The following is a 27,751-nucleotide window of genomic DNA, read 5'->3' on the forward strand; positions in this document are numbered from 1 at the left end:
GATAAAAACAAAAATAAACAAATGGGACCTAATGAAACTTCAAAGCTTTTGCACAGCAAAGGAAACCATAAACAAGACCAAAAGACAGCCCTCAGAATGGGAGAAAGCTATACAGCAGAAATTAACACAGCATTTTAAATCAACTATACTTCAATAATATAACTTTTTTTTTTTAAAAAGGCTATTTGACAATGCAATCCAAAAATGGGCAGAAGACCTAAATAGAAATTTCTCCAAAGAAGATATACAGAATGCCAACAGACACATGAAAGGATGCTCAACATCACTAATCATTAGAGAAATGCAAATCAAAACTACAATGAGGTATCACCTCACACCAGTCAGAATGGCCATCATCAAAAAATCTACAAACAATAAATGCTGGAGAGGGTGTGGAGAAAAGGGAACCCTCTTGCACTGTTGGTGGGAATGTGAATTGATACAGCCACTATGGAGAACAGAGATGGAAACAACCTAAGTGCCCATCATCAGATGAATGGATAAAGAAGATGTGGCACATATATACAATGGAATATTACTCAGCCATAAAAAGAAACGAAATTGAGCTATTTGTAATGAGGTCGATAGACCTAGAGTCTGTCATACAGAGTGAAGTAAGTCAGAAAGAGAAAGTCAAATACTGTATGCTAACACATATATATGGAATTTAAGAAAAAAAATGTCATGAAGAACCTAGGGATAAGACAGGAATAAAGACACAGACCTACTGGAGAATGGACTTGAGGATATGGGGAGGGGTAAGGGTGAGCTGTGACAAAGTGAGAGAGAGGCGTGGACATATATACACTACCAAACGTAAGGTAGATAGCTAGTGGGAAGCAGCCTCATAGCACAGGGATATCAGCTCGGTGCTTTGTGACCGCCTGGAGGGGTGGGATAGGGAGGGTGGGAGGGAGGGAGACGCAAGAGGGAAGAGATATGGGAACATACGTATATGTATAACTGACTCACTCTGTTATAAAGCAGAAACTAACACACCATTGTAAAGCAATTATACCCCAATAAAGATATTAAAAAAATAAAAAATAAAAATAAATAAACTTTATATTTCCCTGATGAAAAAAAAAAGAAAAAACAGAAAAAAAAGAAAATTGAAATCATATCAAGCATCTTTTCTGACCACAACCCTATGAGATTAGAAATCAATTACAGGGAAAAAAACATAAGAAACAGAAACACATGGAGGCTAAACAATATGTTATTAAATAACCAAGAGATCACTGAAGAAATCAAAGAGGACATCAAAAAGTACCTAGAGACAAATGACAATGAAAACACAACCATCCAAAACCTATGGGATGCAGCAAAAGCAGTTATACGAGGGAAGTATATAGCAATACAAGCCTACCTCAAGAAACAAGAAAAATCTCAAATAAACAATCTAACCTTACACCTTAAGGAACTAGAGAAAGAAGAACAAACAAAACCCAAAGTTAGTAGAAGGAAAGAAATCATAAAGATCAGAGCAGAAATAAATGAAATAGAAACAAAGAAAACAATAGCAATGATCAATAAAACAAAAAGGTGGTTCTTTGAGAAGATAAACAGAATTGATAAACAATTAGCCACACTCATCAAGAAAAAGAGGGAGAGAACTCAAATCAATAAAATTAGAAATAAAAAAGGAGAAGTTACAACAGATACCACAGAAATACAAAGCATCCTAAGAGACTACTACAAGCCAATACTCCTATGCCAATAAAATGGACAAACTGGAAGAAATGGACAAATTCTTAGAAAGGTATAACCTTCAAAGACTGAACCAGGAAGAAACAGAAAATATGAACAGACCAATCACAAGTAATGAGATTGAATCTGATTAAAAATCTTCTAACAAACAAAAGCCCAGGAGCAGATGGCTTCCCAGGTGAATTCTATCAAACATTTAGAGAAATGCTAATACCCATCCTTCTCAAATTCTTCCAAAAAATTGAGGAAGGGGGAACACTCCCAAACTCATTGTATGAGGCCACCAACACCCTGATACCAAAAGCAGACAAAGATACTACAAAAAAAAGAAAATTAAAGACCAATATCACTGATTAATATAGATGCAAATATCCTCAACAAAATACTCACAGAATCCAACAAAACATTAAAAGGATCATACACCATGATCAAGTGGAATTTATCCCAGAGATGCAAGGATTCTTCAATATACGCAAATCAATCAATGTGATACACCATATTAACAAATTGAAGAAGAAAAACCATATGAGCATCTCAATAGATGCAGAAAAAGCGTTTGACAAAATTCAACACCCATTTATGATAAAAACACTCCAGAAAGTGTGCATCGAGGAAACCTACCTCAACATAATAAAGGCCATATATGACAAACCCACAGCAAACATCATTTTCAATGGTGAAAAACTGAAAGCATTTCCTCAAGATCAAGAACAAGACAAGGATGTCCACTCTCGCCACTATTATTCAACATAGTTTTGGAAGTCCTAGCCACGGCGATCAGAGAAGAAAAAGAAATAAAAGGAATACAAATTGGAAAAGAAGAAATAAAACTGTAACTGTTTGCAGATGACATGATACTATACATTGAGAATCCTAAAGATGCCACCAGAAAATTGCAAGGGCTAATCAATCAATCTGGTATAGTTGCAGGATACAAAATTAATGCACAGAAATCTCTTGCATTCCTATACACTGATGAAAAATCTGAAAGAGAAATTAAGGAAACACTCCCAATTACCATTGCAACAAAAAGAATAAAATACCTAGGAATAAACCTACCTAGAGGGACAAAAGACCTGTATGCAGAAAACTATAAGATACTGATGAAAGAAATTAAAGATGATACCAACAGATGGAGAGATATACCATGTTCTTGGATTGGAAGAATCAATATTGTGAAAATGACTATACTACCCAAAGCAATCTACAAATTCAATGCAATCCCTATCAAACTACCAATGGCATTTTTTACTGAACTAGAACAAAATATTTTAAAATTTGTATGGAGACACTAAAGACCCTGAACAGCCAAAGCAGTCTTGAGGGAAAAAAACGGAGCTGGAGGAATCAGACTCCCTGACTTCAGACTATACTACAAAGCTACAGTAATGAAAACAATATGGCACTGGCACAAAAACAGAAATATAGATGAATGGAACAGGATAGAAAGGTCAGAGATAAACCCACACACCTACAGTCTACTAATCTATGAGAAAGGAGGCAAGGATATACAATGGAGAAAAGATGGCCTCTTCAATAAGTGGTGCTGGAAAACTGGACAGCTACATGTAAAAGAATGAAATCAGAACACTCCCTAACACCATCCACAAAAATAAACTCAAAATGGATTAGAGACCTAAATGTAAGACCGCACACTATAAAACTCTTAGAGGAAAACATAGGAAGAACACTCTTTGCTATAAATCACAGCAAGATGCACCTCCTAGAGTAATGGAAATAAAAACAAAAATAAACAAATGGGACCTAACGAAACTTCAAAGCTTTTGCAAAGCAAAGGAGACTAAAAATAAGATGAAAAGACAACCCTCAGACGGGAGAAAATATTTGCAAACGAATCAACAGACAAAGGATTAATGTCCAAAATATATAAACAGCTCATGCAGCTCAATATTAAAAAAACAAACAACCCAATCAAAAAGTGGGCAGAAGACCTAAATAGACGTTTCTTCAAAGAAGACATACAGATGGCCAAGAAGCACATGAAAAGCTGCTCAACATCACTAATTATTAGAGAAATGCAAATCAAAACTACAATGAGGTATCACCTCACACCAGTTAGAATGGGCATCATCAGAAAATCTACAAACAACAAATGCTGGAGCGGGTGTGGAGATAAGGGAACCCTCTTGCACTGTTGGTGGGAATGTAAATTGATACAGCCACTATGGAGAACAGTATGGAGGTTCCTTAAAAACCTAAAAGAGAATTACCATATGACCGAGCAATCCCAATACTGGGCGTATACCCAGAGAAAACCATAATTCAAAAAGAAACATGCACTCCAATGTTCATTGCAGCACTATTTACAATAGCCAGGTCATGGAAGCAACCTAAATGCCCATCGACAGACGAATGGATAAAGAAGTTGTGGTACATATATACAATGGAATATTACTCAGCCATAAAAAGGAATGAAATTGGGTCATTTGTAGAGACATGGATGGATCTAGAGACTGTCATATGGAGTGAAGTAAGTCAAAAAAACAAATATCATATATTAATGCATATATGTGGAACCTAGAAACATGGTACAGATGAACCGGTTTGCAGGGCAGAAATAGAGACACAGATGTAGAGAACAAATGTATGGAAACCAAATGGGCAAAGTGGCGGGGGGTGGTGGTGTGATAAATGGGGAGATTGGGATTGACATATGTTCACTAATATGTATAAAATGGATAAGTAATAAGAACCTGCTGTATAAAATTTTAAAAAACGTATGCTAACACATATATATGGAATCTAAAAAAAAAAATGGTTCTGATGAACCTATGGGCAGGACAGGAATAAAGACACAGAAGTAGAGAATGGACTTCAAGACATGGGGAGGGTGAAGGGTAAACTGGGACGAAGTGAGAAAGTAACATTGACATATATACACTACCAAATGATATAAAATAGATAGCCAGTGGGAAGCAGCTGCATGACACAGGAAGATCAGCTCAGTGCTTTCTGACCACCTAGAGGTGTGGGATAGCTAGCGGAGGAGGGAGATGCAAAAGGGAGGGGATATGGCTTTATATGTATACATATAGCTGATTGTTACACAGCAGAAACTAACACAGCATTGTAAAGCAATTATACTCCAATAAAAATGTTATGAAAAAAAAAAAAAGGCTGCTTGAGATGAGTCAAAGGCAGTATTGGGAAGCTGGGTGGAAGCACACAACCCAGGTCTAAGCCTTTCCCGGTTGTAGATAATCGTTATCTAATCTACTTCTTTAAAAATTGGACCTGTAATATTGGCGTTCTCTAGAAATTAATCTACTTGGTAGATATACATAAGAGTACGAGTGGGAATACGTTGGATACTAGCTTCTAATGCAGATTCAGAAGGAAAATGCATCCTCCAGTTATTTAAACAACTGCTGGAGCAAAGCTGTGGTTGGGAGGCAAGGCAGCACTGAGAATTATAAACTTATCAGAATATTTTTGAAAATGTTATATGAGAATGAGTGACCATGCTAAAGAGACTTTAAAGACACAATGCAGGACACTTTTGCAGAACTTCATCATAAAATAGTAACATCAATGTTTCTATTCATGTAAGAATTCAGGAAATAAAATAACCTTTATTGCAATATCCTCGGTCTCCACGGGACGCAGACGCCGTGCTGATTGCTCGTAGCTGTCCAGGTGATACCTTCCAGGCTGCTTCCTGTTTATAGTTTTTGGCTGCTGCATTCCACATGGAAAAGAACACAAGCTGAAGGTCTATGGAAAAAACTGAGTTTTTACTGAACTCACATTGCTAATTCTCCACTTAAATTCTAAGAAAAAGAAATGAGCAAAGTGAATGTCATATTTTAATTATTTCTATGGTGTCCCCCTGCCGCCCAAAAAAGCAAATGATAATGAAAAAGTGTTACACAATAATTTTAAACCTAATTCACAAACTTGTTAAGAAAAATAAAAATACGAAGATGTGATACTTGCAAATGATAGAAGTTAAAGTGCTGAGCACCAAACTAGGCTTTGGATATTCTTTCTCCAGCTTTCTGGATGAACAGGCCCAGGCGGTAAAAAGCTGTGTGTCATGGCCAAAGGCAAGCAGGCTAACTCAGGGTAAACTAGAATCTAATTCTTAGGCCGTCGGGCTTGTAAATGTTCCAACAGTGCATTTTTGGTCACCCTCTGAATCATGAGGATTTTGAATCTGATACACTCACATAAATCAGACTGGGCTATATGTCACCCGAAGATCCATGGTGGAATGAGAAAAAGCATAAAGATCTACGACTTTTTTGCCTATAATATGTATAATATTTCATAAGGAGATCCATAAGCACTGTAGAATGATCTAGTTTTTCTCAAATGTTATAGCATTGCTCTGAGCCAAAGGACTAAAGAAAGTCTCCATAAAACGGAGGATGCCAGCTAAAGCTAGGCAATCTTCACATACTTAAAATGAGCTCAAATTAGGTCATAACTAGAAACTTGTCATTCTCTAATTTTGAGTTTAATTTCACATAGAGACAAATGACTGAAGAGAAGGTAGAAAATTCAGTTCTGTAAACCTCTAATTTAGAAAAATATATAAGCTCAAAATTTGTCCCAGAGATCTAGTAAGCAAGTATTTCGACATAAATGATTATCTGTCTTACTTAAATACCTTATAGAGATTATGAAAGCTAAATAGTAAAACACTTTAAAACTGTTAAATTACCTATAAAAAGCAAAGGATTCTAGAATTGTGAAACTTTTTTTTTTTCCTTTGGCTTGGAACAGCAGGTTTAGCTTTTTGATAAATCTGTTGAGTTCTATTATGGGAATCAGGAATGTCCTCGAATAATCAGTAATTTAATCTGAATGAGATATCGCCCTCCAATTTATATCCATCAGCGTATCAACAGAATATCAAACTACCAAATAGCACATCGCACAGAAACTACTGAATGCATTTTAAATTTTAAGAAGAGAGAGAGAGAAAGAGAGTGCTCATGACATTTTTAGTTTTGTTTTTCTTCCCACAGCCCTCACAGATAACCTTACATGAGAGATGTAGAAAGTCACTATCCTTTAAGCTGAGTATATTTCCCACACAAGACAGGCCTATATCTGTACCTATATTCTCTGTCTTCTAGAGTCGTAACTTCTATAGTAGTATTGCCCCCAGAGTTCCAAAAGGAATGACATCATGTTCTTCACAAAACTAAGGAGAGGTTGGGAGGAGGAGACGTGTTGACAGAGATTTGAGTTGGAGTCTCACAGATGTAATTTGAAGAAACTCTGGCTCTAGACTGTCACTAATTCTCCGTGGAGATTCTGCAGCCAAAACCACTTAACTCTAAGCTTTTACAGAATACATAGCATCTTAAGCGCTCTCAAGTAGGAGTTTCCATTAGTGTTCTTTTCAAACACACAGCTTTTTTCTCTTCATTTTTAAAAGTTTGTCATTTGTGGTTTGGCCCATCAGCAGTGATGAATGGCCCCCAAAGACATCAGAAGTCCAGTCTGGTTTCAATAACTCTGAAGATACTGGAGGCAACTGAAGGGGATTCTTTTTTCCTTCCAACCTTTGCTCAGTTCAATATTTCTTCTATCCCTCATCTCATACAAACCACCCTACAGATTTCCCTCACTCCACTCCCTCAAACTTGACCTCCTCTGCTCCCTTTCCTGAGGTCATCTCACTCTGCTCATCCCTACATCTCTAAAAGATGATCTAACAAGTTCTTTGGGAATCTCCTATCATCCAAAGTGAGACAAGGCAGGTTCTAATCAAATGCTTGACTTTCCTGCTGCCTCAAAGTGTATACAGTCTATGACGCATTCCTGTCTTGGTGTCTGTGTCCACACAAGAGCACACAAGCATTTTCAGGCTTTGTTACTGCAGTGTCTACAAGCATGGGTGGTGGTTCCTACTCAGACAAAATCACACCTGCTCAACAAAATAACGCAACAGAGAGTAAAAAAATAACTCCAGAAAAGCAGAAGAAATCAGCAAGTCTAAAGACAGCCAAGTGCTTGTCTTAACTATTTTTAGCACCATGTGAATAAAAATTTAATATAGACTGACTTCCTGGTGAAGGTTTTCCAAGCCTCAGTCAATTCCTGTCAGGAGACTGCACATGCATTTTTGTTTGGTTACATAAATGGTAAATATATTAACATTTTTCTCTAATAGTAAATGAATAACTAATTATTAACTTATAACTTAGGAGAACTTTTCTACTTTACTGTTACGAAACAGACATATTAATTATAAAGACTTTCTTCAGAATTTTTCAGACACAGCTTTCAAGAAAGTGGTTTAATCCAGTCCCATTAAATATCATCTAATGGCCAGTGGCTCTTAAATTTACATCTCCAAGGGGGATTTCTCTTCTTAGATGTCAATAAATATCTCAAAATTATCATGTGCAAAATATACCTCTTGATTCCACCTCAACAGCAACCTACTCATTTCTCAGCTTCCCTATTTCAGTTATTGGCTCCACCGTCTACCCAGTAGTCAAGCCAATAACCTAGAATTCATCCTTGAGTCTTCTTTCTCCCTCATCCCCTCCATTCAACCTATCAGCCAGTGTTTATCAGCTCAGCCTAAAAAGTGTCTGCTGAACTTGACAGCTTCTTCTCAAGGTCCACCGCAACTGCAACAAAAACAAACTCTAACCATCATTATTTGTCTATGTTATTATAATGACCTCTTTACTGATCTATCTGTTCTCTTCTTGTCCCCAATGACAATTCTTCACCCAGCAGCCAGAGTGATCCTTTAAAAATATACGTGAAATTATATGAGCCCCTTCTTTAAAACCCTCCAAACTCTCTCCCTGGTTTACAGGACCCTCAGTCCTTGTCTTACCTCGTCTTATCCTCCCTTCTTTACTAGGCTTCAGCCATAGTGCCCCTCTGTTCCTTGAACACACCAAATTAATTCCCACCTCAGGGTCTTTGCATCTGCTAGTTCTCTGCCTGAAATGATTTGGCCCCTTTTCTAGGTCTTTGCAGAAGAAATACCTACTCTTCATTCAGGTCTCAGCTCAAATGCCAGCTCTTCAGAGGGGCCTCCTGGGAAATGACCACCCTGCTTAGAGGATCCCAGTCACTCTCTAATATCTTCTTTTATTTTCTTCCCACAGGGAATTGATCTCACTTGTTTACTTGTTTATCATCTGACTCCTGCCTCAAGAAAGCAAACTCTGTGACAAGAAAGATCTTGCCTGCCTTGTTCAGAGCTACATCGCTAGGTCTTGGCACAAAGCACAGGGTAGCTGATAAGTCTGGAAATACAGGCAAATATATAATACACGTTATAGTCCAGGTAAATCATGACAAAATAACAATGACTGTGTTTCCAGGCTTTATGTAGATATGAGTAAATATTTGTGCAATGGATGAATAAACTGGTTCAGGAGTTATAAGACTCAGGTTTTAATTCTGGCTCTCCCACTAAAATCTTGTAACTCTATTCAAACCATACAACATGCAAATAAATATATGCATCTAGAAAACAAAATAGGTAATATAGTGTACTATATTAAATGAGTCAAAAGACATAATGTATCAAAAAAGCACTTTTTAAACCAAAAAGTATAACATAGTTAAAGGTATTATAAGCATATGGTACAAGAGTTGTAAGCTTATTTTGTATGATTTTTATATAAAGCTTGGGGTAGACAACCTCTCTATTTCCTTTTGAATTGAACATGAGGTGTCCCTCTTGGGATAATCCTTTGATGACTTATAAAGATGAGCCTTATACATTATTTTATTGATTTTAGACTTGTAAGGTTTTTTGCAGAAGCAATTTTTTTGCAGTGGCAATTTTTTCTTCATATAGGTTAAAAGTAAAGCGTGTGATTTCTTCTAATTGCACCCATTTTCAATCATCCATCCTCAGGACTGTCCCTTATTCACAGCTCCCGTAACAAAGAAAAGCACTTACGGCTCCAGTGTGTTTCTTACAGGATTCAAATGGAAGAGAACCTTCCCCAGTCAGCCAGCTGTCCTCACCAATCTCATCACTCAAGAGAAACTCATTCAGCTTTTGAACACTGCAAAAGGCAAACAAGCAAGCACACAATAAGGGATAAAAATAAAACCACCACCAATGAAGTTCTACCTAAATAAACAAACTTTTCCCCCCCACTGTTACCATGGTAAGCAAGCCAGCTCTGAGAGTCATTTCTCAGGACCAACTGGGAATTCAGCTAGGATGCTGGGGACTGACGGGCTCCCAGGACCTGGGGCTTTCAGTGCTTAAAATGAAAAATCTCAGAAAAACCAGAACGAACTGGTCACCCTAAATTCAACCAACTCTCCTTTGCACTTTTTTTTTTTTGCAATTGTATTTCTTGTCAAAGACAATAGAATTGGAGAGGGACTTGAAACAGGGTGGTTAAAAAAAAATAACACCAACAGAAGGAAGTATCATTATTCTCATTTTACAACTGAAGGGAAATAAGGTACAGGGCAGTTAAGTAAAAGCAGACATCATATAACACAGAGATCATGGGTCCCTGCACACTATGCTATTTTGCTTAAGCACTACTTTATATTAGACATATTTTCACAACCTGGCAAGGAAAGAGCCCTCTAGAATATTACTACGCAAAACGTTGGCCAAGATCAGTGGCATCAACATCACCTGGGAGCTTACTCGAAACTTAGAATCTCAGGCCCCACCCAAGACCCCCTGAGTCAAAATCTACATCTTAAGAAGATCCAGAGATGCTTCATAAGCACAGTACAGTTGGAGAAGCCCTGTTCTAGAAGAGTAATTTACAAACATTCTTTATTGTGGTCTCCAGAGGCTGGACACAAGACCCCTTGGCCCCCTTACCCCACCCATTCTAATTTTCTCAAACCAGTGTCATAGGATCAAGAGTAAAACGAATCGAAGAAAACAAGAACACAATTTGAAAACATCGTCCCATAAATAAAATGATATACTACAGAAAAGTCTGTGAAGTTGAAAAGACAAGAAATGCTCCATCCAGCACGCTAAGATGCTAACAGTAGGCAAACTGGCCTGGCACCTGCGGCATCACATACAGGGGAAAGATTGCCATTAGTAGGAAACTAGAAAATACACATTTGAAACAAAAGATTTTTTTATTTTTCATTTCAGCTTGTAGTCAAGTTAAGTGCCTCCAGACAAGTCTGCATAGTTTGTTTTTGTGACAGAGTAAAAAATGAAGAAAAGTAAATTCAATTCAATCTGTTGCCCATGAACTTTAAGCTCTTTAGCCTTGCATGTCATAGAAACTGCTTCCTTCCTTTGGAAACATAAAGGTAGATAAAATCCACTAGGGCAGTCTAACTATTAACTTCTAAATTTCATTTACAGGAAAATAAAAGAAATATTTTTTTCATTCTTTTTTTTATTGAAGTGCAGTTGACTTACAATATCATGTTAGTTTCAGGTGTACAGCACAGCGATTCAGATATATATATCTACAGATATATATATATATCTACGTATATACATTCCTTTACAGATTCTTTTCCCTTATAGGTTATTAAAAAATATTGAGTATAGTTCTCTGTGCTATACAGTAGGTCCTTGTTGGTTATCTATTTTATATATAGTAGTGTGTATATCTTAATCCATAAAAGTAATTTTTTAATTGAAGTATAGTTGATACAATATTATATAAGTTACAGGTGTACGATATAGTGAGTCACAGTTTTTAAAGGTTATACCCCATTTCTATTAATAGTTATAAAACACTGGCTATATTCCCTATGTTGTACAATACATCTTTGTAGCTTATTTTATACATAATAATTTGTACCTCTTAATGCCCTACCCACTATGTTGCCCCTTCCCCCTTCCCTCACCCCCCTGGTAACTACTAAAGCGAACCACTAGTTCTCTGTATCTGTGAGCCTGTTTCTTTTTTGTTATATTCATGAGTTTGTTGTATTTTTTAGATTCCACTAAAAAAAATAATTGTTTAAGGAAAGCTTTGGCTGAATAATACTCCATTTTATGTGTATGCTGCATTTTGTTTATTCATCAACTGAGGGACATTTGGGTTCACTTTTTGGCTATTGTGAATAATGCTGCTATGAAGATGAATGTACAAATATCTATTCAAGTCCCTGCTTTCAATTCTTTTGGGTATACACCCAAAAGTAGAATTGCTGAATCATATGGTAATTCTATGTTTAATTTTTTGAGCATCTGCCATACTTTTTTTTCATGGTCCTGGAATTCCTGACTTACTTAACTATATTCAAGTTATGACAACATGGCTGAACCTTGAAAACATTATGCTAAATAAGATAAGCCAGGCACACAAAAAACAAAAATTGCATAATTCCACTTATATGAGGTAGATAGAATAGTCAAATTCATACAGACAGAAAGTCAATGGTGGTCACCAGGGTCTGGGAGGAGAGGTAGGTACAAGGGAAGTTATCATCTAGTGAGTATAGCATTTAGTTTGCAAAACTGAAAAAGTTCTGGAGATGGATTGTGGTGATGTTTGCACAACAATGTGAATGTACTTAATGCCACTAAACTGTACACTTAAAGTGATTTAAATGATAAGTTTTATTTTATGTATATTTTACTGCAATTTTACAAAGAATTTCAGAACCAAAAAAAGAAAGAAGAGCTTTGGGTTTTGTACTCTCTTTGAGTCTTTGACAGCAAAGCCTGATCACATAGATTTGAAAGACGGTGTTAGAAATGCCTTAGGAATGGCACTTTATTCATCTTAAATGGCAGTATCCTTTCTTTACTTCTACAGACTTTAATTGTTATTCTGTTCCAAGGTTTAGAAGAGATTAGATTTTAAGGAGCACAACTTTGTCCATCAAAGGAATACCTTTTAGACAACCTCACACTGTGTCTCTGCACACAAAGGAAAGTATGGGGCCAAGTTCGTGTGCCTTTGTAACTAAGTCCAGCAGCTCCTGGTACACATTACTCAATGAATGTTTGCTGAATCAATCAAAGAAGGAATAAACCAATGATTCAGACATTTAAGTAAGGTCAGTTGATTCAATTCTCCATTTCACTTTCTAGCACGCACAAATCTTACTGAAGCTTTTATGAAATTAATGAGACCCATTCTTGCTGAATATCAGGAAGCAATGGTCCCTGAGCATGACTGGAGCATGGGGAGAACTTCTTTCCTCTTCATAAGATCCCACCATGGAACTCCAATTACAATAAACATCGGAGGACCCAACACTAGCACTTTTCTGAATCTCACTCTCCATTTCCCCTCCCCATCCCCATTATTCCAGGCTCTCTGGCTTAGGGTCCCTTGCACTATTTTTTTTGTTTTGTTACTGTCTATCTCTCCCACTAGACTCTGAACTCTTTAAAAGCGAAAATTTTCATCTTCAGAATCTAGCCCAGTGCCAAAAATATAACATAGCAATTCCTCAAGAAATGTCTGGTGAATGAATAGGTAATACAAAAAACATTTCCTGTTCATATGAGGGCCTTTCAGAACTCACAGAGGCAAAACAACTATGGAAAATGCATGAATCCTGACCAAGGGTGAAGTAATTTCTACCATGCTGCCAGGGTTATATTTTTAAAATGCAAATATGCTCATACAACAGTCCTCTCCTTAAAATAACAAATGGCCACCCTGCGCCTTTCAGCATCCTTGGCATCATCTACAGGCTGATTGGGATTTTACTCTCCAGCTTCATCTCCCAGTGCTTTCCTCATCAGGACTTTTCTCCAACTACATGCAATTACCTTTAGCCCCCAGAAGGTACCAAGATCTCTCACCTCTCTGCTCACCCCTTCCCCTTGCATACATTACTCCCTCACACAGAATGTGTTTTCCCTTTTTATTCAACTGGCCAAGTCCTACCTATTCTTTAAAGATCCCATGAAGGAGCTATCACCGCCTTTAAACCTTTACTGACCGGACTGTCTCCCTTCTCCCTTGATAAGCTTCAATGAGCCTCATATGTGGCCCATGGTATTCTGTGTAGTGCTCTATCACAGCATAACATGCGTGTTGTAATTACCTTCCCTTCCCAGTGTCTCCAGCTAGACTGTGGACTCCTGTCGATTTCACTCCATCTTTCATCTTTGCCATCCCCAATGCCTAGCAAGGTACCTGAACTGCTTAATAGATGAATGTGGATCCACAGAAAGATATATCTCTGAAGCACGAAACGGAGTTCAATAAAATGGTGTTAAATTAGTAAAATGGAGATCTGTTAAATATCTAAAATATATAGGCAATGTGCTGGGCATTTTTCATGTATTATCTCATTTAATTCTCCCAACCACCATAAGCAGGAACCATTATGATGCTCATCTGATAAGTGAGGAAGCTGAGCCATAGAGGCACCAAATAATATGCTTGTGGTTGAACGGTGAGTATTCCATGGCTGTGCAGGTATTGAAAGCAGGTAAACTTGATACCAAACAATTCCTTATCCTGCCTCCATCACCTTTTAGTGTTTTACTAATTTCTCATTTGTTTAGGTAATTCATCAAAGTATTTAAGGTTTTGTTACCGATGATATTTTTTCACTTTTCAAGTTTGGGTGTTTATATACAGCTTGAGTACCTTGGACAGGTGCTATGCTTTGGGGGAATAACTGATTTTGTTGCTGGCAGCTATGTGTTTTCTTGTGGAAACCATGAAAGTTTTGTAAATGTGGACCAGGTCAACCTGTGAGCATGTTCTATGGTAAATACAGTAACAATTTATTTGATTGAAGGTAATCACCATAGACTAGTCAAGGGTACTTTCCTTTGGGACGTAAATGAGAGAAAGGACACAGAGTTATCTTCCACCAAAGCAAGGGATTAGTTTTACACATTTTTTTCCTTGGTAAATAACATCTCTGGATATAGATAATGCATTGTACATCAAGTACCAGAAACCTAAACTCAAATTATTTATAAAGGATACAATATAGCAACTTAACCTTTTCCTCCAGAAAAGCAAAACACATAAACTATTTGCTTACAAATAAAGCAAAGAGGACAAGTAAAACAAGCATCATGAAAAAAATCACTAATTCAAATATTTTAGAAACTAGTGACTTTCCAACTTTTCTTCATTTCTTCCCTCCGTTTTGCAAATGTAGACTGGAACACATCACCATAACAGGTCCAGAAAACTCAAATGATGTGGGATGCTGGGGTTACTAGGAGATAACCTGAATCTTAACTGCCTCTTTCTTGCATTTTATTATGTATACATAAGATCCCACCCAGTGAGCACCACAAAAGACAATTTTGTCTAACAAGCTAAACATTTTTAAAAGAAAGCACAGAATTTTCTCGAAGCAACGAATTTTACATGGCATGGAATTTTCCTCCAGCAGAGAAGTTTACACATCTCTTACAGGCACACATAACACAAGTTGCGGAGTATGCTGCACCCTATTCTAACCCACCAAATTTCTGAATGCATCTCAGAGTGTAGCAAAGAACTTATGACTTCCACAGTCCTGAAGAGGAGGTTTCAAAATCAGCTAACCAAAGTCTCCGATTATAAACAGGCTGCTCAACTCGCTGTGGGCCAACTGGCATTAAAGCCTGGTCACGGGTTCCCAGGCAGAGAAGGAAATGCCAAGCCCAGTCCACACTGGGAAAGACGCTCATTTGGGTTCCGAGAACCGGCACACAGTGGGAAAAAGGACTGGCCTCCTCTGTTGACTGGTCATCTCCCTAGGACCCACAAATCAACCACTGAAATTCATTTTAGAGAAGCAAGTTTTTATAAGCTGATTCTATTTGGCCTATGGCTTGGGAAATCTGGAGCTGAGCCCTGAAAACAGACTGGTCTTTATCAAACTGGCAAATGCCTTTTCCCTGGAACGTACAGAAGAGAGAGTGCTACGCAGAAATATACAGTGATTACGATCAACCCTCAGCTTTACTAGGATTTACTACAGCAGGATTGTATACTATGGACTTGGGGAAACCCACACTCCTAGATTTATTAATTTTTTTTCACAGCAACTCTTAAAAGTCCTTTCGGTGCTTAGTAACCTCCTGATTTCAGAGGACTGATCTATTATTAGTTATCAACTGCTTTCTATTTGACTTGTAGCACAAAGTCAAATTCAATTAAAAAGGCAACCGTGAGAGGGACAGCTATTAAGTGGAGAAAATGAAAATAAGAACCAAAATAGCAGACTCTGGCCATTTATCAGTTTTATTGTTTGAAGTCGCTTCCCTTCCAGAGCACTGCCTAATTTGGAAGTGGTGCTACAGAAATCAGTCAGTGATCCGTACAAGTGTTTCAGAAGTCAGAACAATAAGAAAATGAGGGCAGATGAGGTCAGAGGGCCTGAGCTTTAAACTCTTAACAGCTCCAGAATCTGTTACTAACAGCATATCTTACAGAATAGTATTGAAATCTTGTTAAGGTATTAGTGTAAAAAATCAGAACTTGGTTTATAGTAAGATAAGGTATATGAATTTTAATGATATTTGGTATTAAGTCTTTGTTAAGCCAATATAAACTATTGCCTAAAACTAGAGGTTCTGGTATCTTGAATATTAAAAAATAGTTTGCTTAACAATACATAGACATTGGGAAAGTATTTCATTTTAAAGGACCTTACAATAGATGCTCTACATTGCTGTTAATGACAACACTATGCTTAGTATATTTAAGGCCTCAATTTTCCAATTTTCCTTCTGTATTGAAACATCTTGGCATTTCTTTCAAAGGCCAGATATAAATATGATAATGACTGTTTATGAAACATGCTGAGGTTTTATAAGGTTTATAAGACCTTATAGCAAAAGGCAAAATACCACTTTAAGACTACCTTGTTTATAATATAGACTGAAACATAGCTATGGCACTATGGCACATACAGGGTAGTATAATATAGTATGGTAACATATTTATTATATAATACAAGTAAAAGTGGTGGGGAAATGGTCATTATCAGACCACATCTATTTTTATGGGAAATTGTGAGTCTGAGATAAAGTCTACACTGCTTAGAAACCTACAGAGGTATACTTAAAATTAACAAAACACTGTACTCAGTTTTACAAAGTTTTTCCATTTTCAGAGACTGTGAGCCTGGATTTTTTTTTTTTTTGGCCAAATTAAACTAAAATAAAACAGAAAATATGTATTGATATGAACATTCTCCATCATTTCTGGTAAAAACATAAACTGGCCCAGCTTTGCTGGAAAACATTATGGCCATATTCATTAAAAAAAAAACTTAAAAATCTGTATACATTTTGACCTACGTCTCCTTCAATGGAAAACAACATGGCCATACTCATCAAGGGCATTAAGAAGATGCATACTATTAGAACAAGGATCACCACTTCTAGAAATCTGACTTTAGAAAATAATCAGAGAAAAGTTTAAAGATAAAAAGATGCCTCTCTCAAATGTAATTTACATTATTTATGTTACATGGGTGAAAACAGAAACATTCTAAATGTCTAAGAAAGAGGTAACCATTAAATAAATTAGAATACTTCCCAACAATGGAATATCATGTAGCCAATAAACGTCATGTATTATGGTCTTAATGAGGGGAAAAATAACCCCCCAAAGTTCAAAATTTTTATTTTAGAATAATTATTTTTATATGAAATAGATAAAAGACTGAAAGGTAGCATGCCAAAATTTTAACAAGTTATCTCTGGGCAGTGATTTGGATGTTCTTTTTATACTTTTTCTAACTTACTACCATGAACAGATAGCATTTCTATAATCAAGCAAAGAACTCCAGACATTCCAGCACATACCTGATGATGGCTTTGACGGCAAACCTGACCACAGTGGAGAGCAGGAAGAGAGGGGTGACCAGGATGTGGAAGAGAGACAGTGAAGCAAAGGCCTCCGCAGGTTTGAGACTGTTCCCGCTGGCATACGCGTGCGTCACAAATGTCTGTGCAAAGAAAGGATTTTAGAGAAAGCTGGAGAAAGGTTCACAAATACTTGCGTTCAATCTTACAAGCCTAACAAATTCTACTATGCCAGTATGTCCATTGCAACTCTGAAAAATATAATACAATTACTTCATCCAAATCACTCCCTAAGAAAAATAACACTTGCTATTGGTAGAGTACTTAATGGTTTACATTCATTCTAGCAGTAAACTTGTGAAAGGGGCAAAACAGATTCTATTGACAGATTAGAAAATTAACTTCTGTCAAATTACTGAGATGGGGGAATAACCATGAGAGAATCCAGAGTTCTTAACACCTACTCAGGCTCTTTCAACCAATACGAAATTTTCTGAGAGAAAAAAGGAAACATTCCATCGTTTTAGGCTTCCTATTGTGGATCTTTCCTAAAATCGCCAACAATGGTGTCCAAGGCAGACTTACTTACAAATATTTCTAAGTATAATACTAATTCCTGGGTTTTTCCTTTTTGTTTGAAATATAATGTAATCACTTAACATTTTCCAGTTGTTGATCTAGCACTATCTTGTAAGAATGTCCAGGAACCAGGTCATGGAGGTTAGGACAGTAAGTTTTCAAACTCTGCTAATTTTGCTCCCCAGGACACATTTGGCAGTGTCTGGGGATATTTTTGATGGTACTAATGGCATCTAATAAGTAGAAGCCAGGGATGCTGCTAGACATCCTAATGCAGAGGACAGGTTCTCACAACAAAGAATTAATTATCGGGCCCAAAAAGGTCCACGGTGCCAGGGATGAGAAACCCCGGATTAGAACTCTCACAATGGAGACAGCAAAGAGAAAACTGAAGGTGAGGTAATATATGTTACCACCCATCCATTCTTGTTCCTAAGTCATTTCTGAACACTGACTTAAGTCCATTTCTTAAGGTAAGAAAAAGTGGCTTACAGCAAGAACAGCTGCGATGGGAATTGCCGCGTTCATGAAGACTGTGGAAAGAAACCAAATACATTAGTTTCAGTGAACTGTGAGACATTTCAGTAACTTTAATTAATCATCAATTATTACTCTAACTTTCCTTGAAGACAGGAAGGACCAGGTACATTAAGTAACATTTTTGTCTTGAGTCCACAAACATTTCCCAGTTGTTATTTCCTGGTTCACAGTTGTGAACTCCCATAGGTGAGGCTTAACCAGAAAATGTGAAAAATTATTTTTTTTATGAAATGTTACAAAGAGCAAAATTTAGATAAAGTTATTTAGAATTTAACACATATGCATTCTTCAGAGTATTCACGGTCTGTATTTTGTTTGGTCCACTAAACTAACTTAAAAACATAAAAATTGGGATATTACACAGATTAAAAGAATTTGAAATCACGTGAAAAATCTCCTTCCAGCAGTGATATTAATTTTCACTTATAGACCTTTTGTTTAATAAAATAGCTCCATATCCTGGGCCCTCTGCTTGTTTAAATATCTCTCCAGGAATATATTGCACTATCATTTGATAAACATAATATGCAGAACTGAAATAAGAAAAACTCATATTTAGGCTAAAATACTAGCATTTGGAAGTAACAGGAAAAATAAAAAGCCAAGTTGATGATTTGTAGTTATTTTGTCATAAACCATAGAGTTTTAGGAACGGAGGACCAAAAAGTAACTGCATTGTTGGTAACAGGGCCGGGCAATGGCAGAGCAAGAACTATAATCTAGTTTTCTTGACGCTCAGAAGACAGTTCATCTAAAAACTATCACCAGCTCTCATGATCTGCTCTCATGAACTGTCCTTACCAGTGTGTACAGACTCAGCATGTGCTTCTGGAAGTCCAGAGGTGGCTTAGCTAACAAATCTGAATTCTTGTACGGTACCAGCAATCCAAACACGGCTCTGAGACTCATAACAGTACAGATGAAGAATCATGTTTCTGTCTTCATCTTTTCGCTGGCTATTATTACCTTTTTTTTCTAAGTGTATTTCATTATTTTCCTCCACATCATTATTTATAACTCATTCTAAATTATCTTTAAATAAGTAATCTCCTCCTGATGAGGAAAAGTGAGAGCAGCTGCTGTTTTACTAAAAACTATTTATTTGGCACTCTGCACCCAGTGCAGGTTGTCAGGGACCCTTCCTACCTCATCATAAAGATGAGGATGAGATGCACGAGGTCACACAGCTGGGTTCCTCAGACGGTACTCACCACCACTTCACTCTGCCACTACTCAACAACTCACAATTACTGAGGTATGATGGGAGTACCTTCTCCTATTCAATGATTACAACTACCCTGTGCAATAATGAGGAAACAACTTAGGAAAGATGAGTAACAGGCAAGATTCCAAACTAGGAGATGACAGAGCTTGGATAAAATCCAGACCTTTCTAGTCAAAAGCTTCATATTCTTCCCACTTCTCCATATAAAACTCTATCAAAGTGAAGAGAGAAAAAATAAAATCGTATCTTTGTCTTTCGCCAAAAAATGAAATCCATGAACAGCACGTGACCATTTGGCAGTGGAGGTTAGGAAATGATTTAACAGAATCTCTTTTGCCCTCAGATATGATCTCCAGTGGCAAGAACACTGATCATAGAGATGGATCTTCAGTTTTATTAGTATTTATCCTGTTTAACTTTGCTTTTCAATATTTTCCAATACCACAGATTGAGCACTTTTATGTTTCAGGTGCTTTTCTAAACACATTACATACATTATCTTGTTTAATTCCCCCAGGTATGCTTAATACAGCCCCACTTCCTGATGAGGAAACCAAGATGCCACCAAAGGACGACCAAGGATGTATAGCAGACAGGTTGCTGAGGCAGGATTTCATTTCAGATCAGCCTGCACTCTAAGATCCAACAGTAACCACTATGTTATACAGCTGACATTTTTCTTTCTTTTCTTTTTTTTTTTTTTGTCTAAACTTATGGTACTCTGCAAATACTATTTACAAAATATTTTTAACAGTCACAGAACAGTGCCACGTCCACTGTCTCATTTGACTCTCACAATATACCTGTGAGAAAGGTATTATTCTTATTACACCAATTTTTACAGGAGGAAACTGAGGGAGGTTATTGAACACTAGCCCACTTGCCAGGTGCGTTATACAAAACAATGAGTAGGAAGCCCTTGATGTAGTGCCTGGAATAGAGTCAATCAACAGGTCAATCAACATTTGTAGCATTCCGTAATCTATTCTAATCCTTACTACAATCCTACATGGTAGAGATTGTTATTTTCCACTGTCACACATGAAAAAATTGAGGCTTGTAGGATAGAAATAGTAACTTGGTCAAAGCCATACTGCTATGAAGTGGCAGAATTGAGATTTAGAGCCAGGTCCATTCAACTCAGATAATGGAAGCTCTTCACCACCACCAACACCATACGTAACCAAATCGGAAAACTTGGAAGTGGTGTAAGTGGAACTTTACACCACTGATATAAGAATTCCTGCTTAAAAACATGATTATGCATTTTCACCATCATGATTTCTTGTTTTTCTTTTCAGTATGGCCTCCTCTGTCCTCTTCTCTTTTGTCTCTGACTTTCAAAAACCAACCCAAATCTTACATAACTGGGTTAAGGTGAGTTAACAACCCACCTCTGCCATTTAGTAGCTGGATGATTTGGGGGAAATTCAAGTTACTTAAGCTCTCTCCACCTTAATCTTTTAATTTTCAAAATGAAGGTAATTACAGAATCAAAATCTTTGGGGAATTCCCTGACGGTCCAGTGGTTAGGACTCTGCACTTTCAATGCTGGGGCCGAAGTTCGATCCTGGTCCTGACCAGGGAACTAAGATCCTGCAAGTCATGTGGCGTGGCCAAAAAACAAAAGAATCAAAATCACTGGGCTGTTGTGAGGATTAAATAGGATGACATATGTAAAGCTACTTATGGCAATAATTGGTTGAGTATCTCAATATATTTTTGTTATTATCATTATTATCATCATTATTTCTGGCTGTATCCATCCTCACCATGAGAACTTCAGTCCACTGCAGAGAGAAATATATTGTAGGAGCCAGCAGCTTAGAGTACTATCATATAAGCAAGTGAATATCGATCATTCCATCTTCTAGCATTTTGACACCATATTAGCAGTGGTGCAGAGCTGGAAGATAAATCTCCCCATTTCATTTCTAATGTATCCAGCATTAGGGCTAGAATAAATGAGCTATATAAACCAAATATTTTCCTTAAATCCATTTCACAAAAGTAGTGTTTATAATCTCTAAGGACTCAAGTAGTTTAGAATTCAAAGGAAACAATCTATAAACCTCCAAAACTTTAAGTTGTTGAAGGTCTGGGGAACAATAGAAATGAGCAAAACTGACACACAAACTAAATCAAATATTAGTGAGAGTAGTTTGGCTAAGTTCAGAAGCATTGTACTAACACGAACTCATTATTCTTGAGAGTATTCAGTGTCACTCTTTGAGAAAAAAAACAATAATATTTTTGAAGCAATTGCTTTTTAAAAATTAGAGTTGTGGAGAAAATGCTTTGTATTTAAAAAGTCTTGAAAGTGTATTGGAAAAAAGGGTTTTATGCGAATGCAGTTTGGCTCCTTTCATCTGGAAATGCTGACACTGTTTTCTCCTCAATTTTCAAAACTGGCATTTCACATGCAATCTTCGAGGAAATATAATAACATAAACTCCCAAAGAGACAGGAAAGACAACCTCACATAATTTTTAAGGATGTCTGGGGACAAGAAGATCAACAGTATTACAGTCAAATCAATTTAAATAAATTTTTATTGAAAACCCATGATGCATCCCAACTGTAACTGATAAGAGGGTTTCAGTTATCAGTACTATTAATCATCACCATCCCCATTTTACAGATGAAGAAACCAAGGATTTAGGATGTCAAGTAACATGGCAAAGACACACATTTGTAAAGAACTGAATTCAGGTCTACTTGACTCTTAGCTTGTCCTAACTCTGCTCTTTAAACCTAAATAACCTCGTGTGGCTAGCAGCTACTGGACCACACAAATGGAGAAAATAAACGGGCTTCCTCTGATGCCTAGAATGCCTCAATGATCACAAATTAAAGTGAACAGACCACATGTTTTTTGGTGGTCCTCAGAGCAACAGCAACTTACTGGAGAGTGATGTATAAAGAGCAAAGGTTTTGAGACTGGATAGTTCTTTCATTCTTGTTTCTTCCACACTCTTGCAAAAGATGTGCTCCCAGGCATACAACTTTAGAAGTTTGATGCCTTTCAGTATTTCATTTGTTTTCTTCAGTCTCTCAGTGGAATAATCCTATAAAAGAAAGGAATAAAAAACAATGCAAGCTGCATCCAAGTGAATCAGAGAGGCAATACCACGTGCTAGATAGGGATTGAGGAGAGCGTGATTTCTGCCTGGCTCTGAGTCTAATGATGGCTGTGAGATTCCCAGGAGAAGCAATGAAACTCTCTGTACTGCTGCCTCCAGTGTGAAAATGAAGAGTTGAATGAGACGGCCTCAAATTTCTTTCCACCTAAAAACTGTTTAAATAAGAGCAGTTTCTTAAGTTTCATGATTTCCTTGAATAATGTCTGCAGATAACACACACAGACATGTAGAGAAATGATAAAGAGGCTTCCAATGGCTCTTTCTAATATCTAAATCATTTCTTTCTCCCCTCAGAACTATCACTCATACTTAGGAAAAGAGAAACAATGAATATAAGAAAAGTCAGTTTGCTTCTGACTTGGGAATGTGAGGGTACAGTGTTGTGTGTGCTCACATTGAGTCTTCATAAGACACTTATTGAAACCAAGCCTATTGTTTTTAACTTCAAGAAATCTCCACCTCCTTCTTCATAAGCTCTTGTGTAAGGTACTGATCGCTAACCACTTGGATTAACTATAAAGAGATGGGTAGCAGATCCAAAAGCCTCTCTTTAGTCAATTGTTTCAGTTTCCTCCAAATATTACATTAGAATTACTAGGAAAGTACAATATCACCTGTGAACTCTCAAAAGGATCTGCAGAGTGGCAAGAGGCAGACAGAAGGAAGCAAAAGCAGCAAACGATCTGATTTTTTTGAAGTATAGTTGATTTACAATGTTGTGTTAATTACTGCTGTACAGAAAAGTGGTTCAGCTATACATATATTATACACATTCTTTGTTTATATTCTTTTCCATTATGGTTTATCATAGGATATTGAATATAGCTCCCTGTGCTATACAGTAGGACCTTGTTGTTTATCCATTCTATGTATAAATGCTACATCTGCTAACCCCAAACTCCCACTCCATCCCTCCCCCAACTCCTCCCCCTTGGCAACCATCAGTCTGTTCTCTATGTCCCTGATTCTGTTTCATAGATAGGTTCATTTGTGTCATCTTTTAGATTCCACATATAAGTGATATCATATGATATGTCTTTCTCTTGCTGACTCACTTCACTTAGTATGATAATCTCTAGTTGCATCCATGTTGCTGCAAATGGCATTAGCAAATGATCTGATTTTATTCACCTTTTTGTCTCTTGAGGGTCTTAAGGGCCTATCAATGACTGCTTTGGTGAGTGAACGAATCAGTATGAATGGCTAAATGAAAGTCAGATGTTGGTTTGTCATGTCCCCTCTTTGTGCCCCTCTTCCACACCTTTCTGTATTCGTGTCCTGGAGTGAAGAGGGTAGATGGCTCAGACAGAAATAATAAGGAACCTCGTCAGAAGCGGCAGAAAAACAAGTGATAAAAATCACTTGTGTGACATGAGACTTGCTTCTCACGGTAGAAACACCAACTTGGGAAACAGTACACCAGTGGCAGCATCCCTACATTTCACGCCTAATTTACAGACAGCCTTGCTCATATTTAATCAAACTTTATTTCTAAACGTGCTGTCAACAATTTTATTATTTGCAAATATTTCTTTCAAAGAAGCCAATTCTTGCTCAAATAAAATGATTTCATGGCAAATTGAAGCCAGAAAGGGTCAATAATGAAGCTTTTTCTTGCTTGCCAAGTTGACCACGAACATACTCAGGCAGAGCAGCTGCCACTGAAACATTTCAGTGTAACTCCATAGCTCATCACATGGTCTGATTCAACCCTAGGGACATTTAATTTCAGAAGCACCAAATCTGACCCTTTATTTGTTCCTTGATCCATTTCTCCCATGTCAGTAATTGACATCCAATGTACGTGTAATCAAAAGTATCCATAAGTGGGTTCTCTAGTACCCGTAAGTATAGGTAAGTGATGTACAAGAAGATCCAAAGCCTCATCACATCATGACTCGCGAAAACATCAGGCATTGGGATTCTTGTATTTACAGTCTAAGATTGTTCTGTCTTAGATGTCAAATCCACTTTTAAAAATTGTTGAGCAATCCAGAAATTTCCCATTTGCTGCCTAAGAACTGAAATGAAATATAATGATTTCCAAATAATCCTGAGTGGTATGTATTAATTTCCTATATTTTAAAAGTAAAAGCGCATGACTAGATTTTCCTAATAAAGTTTCCAAAAGATGTTACTTACAAGAGTGCTCTTCTGAGCCTCTGCCAACTTTGTAGCAATGAAGTACTGAATTGGCGCAAGGAGCACAATGACAGCAGCACCAACCAACGCGCTGGACCCAAGCAAATTGTAGAGCAGAATCACGCCCATTATGATCTAGCAGGAAAAATATAAGGCAAGGGGAAAAAGAATAGGGGTGTGGGGACCACTGCATGAAAGGAAGGATTTTTTAGTGAAATTACAGTGTTTCTTAATTATTATATTAAGTGTATTTGGAAGTCAGCTCAACTGTGACAGTTGAGTTTTACTATGATTTATCTGGAGAAGGCTAAATAGCTGGAATTCATTTTTAGTGCCATGATGTGTGCAACTGGTGCCGAACCAATTTACTGCATGAGGTTGCAGAGTGGTCCCAAGGATGCTTTCAACCTGAAACAGGCTTCAAATTTTTAAAAGAACACAAAATTTTTCTAGAAAATGTTGTCACCCGCCATAAATTTAACATCCCATATTCTCTTGGAACTGTATTAGCTTTTCAAGGCAAGGGGGATAGAAAGTAAGAACCAGCATCATCATGTAAGAGAACAAGATAGCTGTTTGTGGACTAAGTGATCTGAGCTCTTCAGCTCCTCGATGACCCCAGAAGTCACTTAATGACAAAAAGTGTAGGTCTAACTAAAACCGTGGAGAAGCTAATGTTGGTGCCCCATCTTACCTTACTTCTCTTTTTAAATTTATTTCCCAAACCAAAGACTGAACCACTGAGGCCTAGACTCTCCGGTTTGTCACCTTCTTCTTTTTTAAAACTCAGGTTTTAACCCTGTTATCTTCTCTTGTTGTTGTTTTTTTTTCAATTTCCCAATAGCTCAGTTTATCATAGCTCAAGATGTCAACTAATGAATTGTATCCATACAGTTAAAGCCTTTAACCATGCCTATATGCCAATGATAACAGCTTATTAGTGACCTTCTGGAGGCAATGGCACATGTTTAGTGCCTAATCGATTAGGCTCTTTGGGAATTCCAATCAAAATGAAAATTTCCTTAAGGTGACCTCTGATGCAGTCATTTAGAGGCAGCCTGGAATTTTTGATGCACTTTCAATTACACCATGTAGGCAGCTACCTAGTTGATCTGTGTATAAACACATTTTGATAAAATAAAACAAAGCACATTCTAAATCTTTACTTTGTGCCAAGCACTGTGAATGATATACACATGGATTTGGATTTCCATTACAAATGAAAAAACAAACAATAAATTTTAAAACTGATATCTTCTTGTTCTTATTTCCTCTGCCAATAAGAATCTTACTTATATTGATCTACCTGAACAGGCATAGCCCATAGATTGGGACACAGGAACAAGAACCACATGAGTTGATTGGTTTCAATGGCAACCAAGTTATTGATCTGACCCAGGGTCATCTCACCCATGGATAAATTAGATGTAGAAAGCCGCAGGATTTTATTGTATATCATGGCCTGAAAAAAAAAAAAAAAAGAAATGTACTTGAAGCTCTAAACTTAATAATCAACATTATGCTTATTTATTTTCATTGAAAAAAATAACTTTTAAAAAATTTTTGAAAAAAAGGAGAAAAACCCTATAATGCCATCTTCTTAAGTCAACCATTATTTTCATTGCAGTATTGTTACTTTCAGTCCTCAACTAAAGAGAAACTTACTTTTTCTTGTGATATAATCTAAACATATATTCAAATTTAAACATCATCTCTGGAACAAATAGTAACAGAAATAAATAAATGCAAGATTTCAAAATATTTTAATATATTATTATAAGTATTATTTTTAATTCTCAGTGGGTTTATTAATTAGCTCTGTGGTTCTTTTTTATTCATTAGATCCTAGAAGTGTTGATGTCATAATATCACAGTGAAAATGGAAGGAAAAAACTAAACTGAAGCCTCTACCATTCCTATCACTGGATGGTATGTGGCATTTTCAAGAGGCCAAGATCATTCAAAGCTTGTACGTACCAGCAGGGCTCCACGGAGATTAATGCCAGTCTCTATGGTTACATAGTAGGAAGCCTGCAAAAATGTCCTTTGCAGAATAAGAGCCAAGAACAGAAGAACTGCTAGAACATAGGCATTTTCAAGAAATTCCTTTGATGAGAGGGTTTCTGAAGTCTTATCCCAAAAGAAAAAAAGATATAAATGAAAACTGTTCATATACTGGTATACAGTTTGCACGTATTAAACAATACATGGTTGTTAAATATAAAAAACTCAATGTCTTTATAGTACAGCAATGGAATGAGCCACAGCAAGGCAATTTTGGTTTTTCCTCACAATATCCACAGATACAAATACAAACCAGTTCAATGTAAAAATTCCCAAATTGATCATTAAGATGGCTGGAAATGCCTGAAGGCATTTGTAGGAAAAAAGGTACATTAAAAATTTTTTAAGTTGAATGCATTTTCTACAAAGATATAGTCTACCTTAGTTAACTGGAAAATAGTAAACCAAGACAGAAGTTAGTTTAGACTGTAATTTAGAAGTAGAAGCTACAAAGCTGATAGTCGGTCAGGAAGACCAATGGGACAAAAATAGAATTTCCAAGACCAAGGAAGCTAAAATACAATTTCCATAGCCTTATTAATTTAAAATAATTCTACAGAGTTGACTTTTTCTGATCTTCATCTATCTGAATTCATATAATGAAATAAATTATAAATTATAAAATACATAATTTGGCTATTTATTTCACCC

At 36.8% G+C, this 27,751-nt stretch overlaps 1 protein-coding gene across 2 annotated transcripts in view; it reads right to left on the reverse strand.

Annotated features, from left to right (window-relative positions):
* ABCC9 (ATP binding cassette subfamily C member 9) overlaps positions 1–27,751 on the reverse strand; it is a 145,975-nt gene that overhangs the window by 97,422 nt on the left and 20,802 nt on the right. For both annotated transcript variants that reach the window (XM_007449372.1, XM_007449371.1), the window contains exons 7-14: positions 27,014–27,166; positions 26,343–26,498; positions 25,037–25,171; positions 22,657–22,819; positions 18,479–18,519; positions 17,408–17,550; positions 9,623–9,731; positions 5,302–5,409 (exon numbers count right to left, since the gene is read on the reverse strand). In XM_007449372.1, coding sequence (XP_007449434.1) covers positions 5,302–5,409; positions 9,623–9,731; positions 17,408–17,550; positions 18,479–18,519; positions 22,657–22,819; positions 25,037–25,171; positions 26,343–26,498; positions 27,014–27,166 — 1,008 coding nt within the window. The remainder of the gene's footprint in view (positions 1–5,301; positions 5,410–9,622; positions 9,732–17,407; positions 17,551–18,478; positions 18,520–22,656; positions 22,820–25,036; positions 25,172–26,342; positions 26,499–27,013; positions 27,167–27,751) is intronic.

Source organism: Lipotes vexillifer, unplaced genomic scaffold, assembly GCF_000442215.2.
Source record: "Lipotes vexillifer unplaced genomic scaffold, Lipotes_vexillifer_v1.1 scaffold135, whole genome shotgun sequence".
NCBI classification, from domain to species: domain Eukaryota; kingdom Metazoa; phylum Chordata; class Mammalia; order Artiodactyla; family Lipotidae; genus Lipotes; species Lipotes vexillifer.